General features: G+C 50.3%; 1 protein-coding gene across 1 annotated transcript in view; it reads left to right on the forward strand.

Moving 5' to 3' along the window:
- Nucleotides 1-1436, forward strand: part of LOC133630328 (class I histocompatibility antigen, F10 alpha chain-like) — a 5419-nt gene extending 3983 nt beyond the window's left edge. The window contains exon 4 of the mRNA XM_062021890.1: nucleotides 335-1436. Within this exon, the coding sequence (XP_061877874.1) occupies nucleotides 335-1046 (712 nt within the window). The 3' untranslated portion in view covers nucleotides 1047-1436. The remainder of the gene's footprint in view (nucleotides 1-334) is intronic.
- Nucleotides 1437-2016: the final 580 nt, after the last annotated feature.

Consider the following 2016-nt stretch of genomic DNA (forward strand, 5'->3'; position numbering starts at 1 on the left):
CCATCCATACCTCCTCTCCATCTTTACCTCCATCCACACCTTCTCTCCATCTTTACCTCCATCCACACCTTCTCTCCATCTTTACCTCCATCCACACCTTCTCTCCATCTTTACCTCCATCCACACCTTCTCTCCATCTTTACCTCCATCCACACCTTCTCTCCATCTTTACCTCCATCCACACCTCCTCTCCATCTTTACCTCCATCCATACCTCCTCTCCACCTTTACCTCCATCCACACCTTCTCTCCATCTTTACCTCCATCCACACCTTCTCTCCATCTTTACCTCCATCCACACCTTCTCTCCATCTTTACCTCCATCCACCCCTTCTCTCCATCTTTACCTCCATCCACACCTTCTCCCCACGTTGTCTTCTGTTCACACGTGACATCACTTCCTGTGCAGAGCTTCCAGAGGTGTTCCTCCTCCAGAAGACGCCATCCTCTCCAGTCACCTGCATGGCGACAGGTTTCTACCCCGACCTCGCCGACCTGTTTTGGAGGAAAGACGGCGAGCAGATGTTGGAGGACGTGGAGCACGGAGAGCTGCTCCCCAACCACGACGGAACCTTCCAGATGTCGGTGGAGCTGAAAGTGGAGGTGACGGCCGAGGTGGAGGGCAAGTACGAATGTGTGTTCCAGCTGTCTGGCGTCAAGGAGGACCTGGTCACCAAGCTGGAGAGAAGAAGCATCCTGAGCAACGCAAGCCATGAAGGTGAGAAAGACACATTTAGTTGGAGATGTTTCCCATCACAAGTCCACCTGTCACCATTATTGATCCATGTCACCATGACAACGCTTGACGTCTGCATGCAAAGTAGTCATGAAGGTTTCCTCTTCATGCTTTGTCACTCCACTTGTGCTTTTTTGCTCTCCACAGACAACTTGAGCGTCGCCCTCGCTGCCACGGCGGCGGTCGTCGCTGTGGCGGCCGTCCTGGCGGCCATCATCATGGTCATGGTCAGGCGTCACAGAAACAGACAAGGTGAGGGACACCAATGTCCTCCGTCTTCTTCTTCTTCTTCTTCTCGGTCCAGGCCGTGAGTTGATGCTTTCATCCGGGCTGCATGTTTTAGTTGCCTTCCAGCCAAACACTCAAAGATCCACAGAGACAGAGCGCACACTCTCACATAGAAACACGTGAGGAAAAAGTCCATTTCACCTTGTTTCCCTTTCATTTCAGCCCAGTACGATCCAGCTCGTAAGTAAAACATCTTTTCTTTGAGCCGCAAGAAACAAAGCCGTGGTGAAGCGTCACTCACATGGAGGTCTGATGTGGACCTTTGTTACAAGTTTAGCCTGAAAATCCCAACTTGGGCTGACTCCTTCACAATAAAAGAGCCTCCTGTGAGCACACGCAATACAAAGTGTGGCATATCTCACGTTTGACATGAGTCCTCATGATGAGGATCAGCCAAATGAGACCTCAAGTGTGCTGACTCATCAAAAAGGTATCCTAGTCAGGAAGTAGAAGAGCAGCACTCTGCTTCTTCATGTTTCCAAGTCACACCTCAAAGATCTGATGTGAGTGACGAGGCACCTTCTGGATGTTCTTCCTTCACCGTTTGCGTTTGTCCCGCAGCTCGCCACGGCGGCGTGGAGCTCTCCGAGAGGGTGGCGGCTGAAGGCTGAGTAAGTCTGCACCTCCAAATGTTCTTGTGTGAAGATGATGTTCAACTTGGTTCTGTTGGGAATGTGCTGAGTCATCTTCTTCCTCCAGGATGCTTTGTGCACTGGAACACAGAGAGATGTCTCCATCGCTGAGGGACGTCATGGAGATGTGCTTTGTTCTTCATCCCACTGCTCCTCACGCTATTCCATCTATTCTTCTTTGGCCGTTAAAATACTTTCAACATCAAACGTTGGTGGCTATAAAATCATTCGGGGCTCACGTTTCATGGCCTTGACATCATGACGAGGATTTCTTCTTTCTTTGAATGGCCGCCGCTTATGATCAATATCACATTGTGTCACATCTCTGTCAATAAATCCGTTTGTTCTCCACTCGCCTCGC

This window comes from Entelurus aequoreus, linkage group LG15 (assembly GCF_033978785.1).
Source record: "Entelurus aequoreus isolate RoL-2023_Sb linkage group LG15, RoL_Eaeq_v1.1, whole genome shotgun sequence".
NCBI classification, from domain to species: domain Eukaryota; kingdom Metazoa; phylum Chordata; class Actinopteri; order Syngnathiformes; family Syngnathidae; genus Entelurus; species Entelurus aequoreus.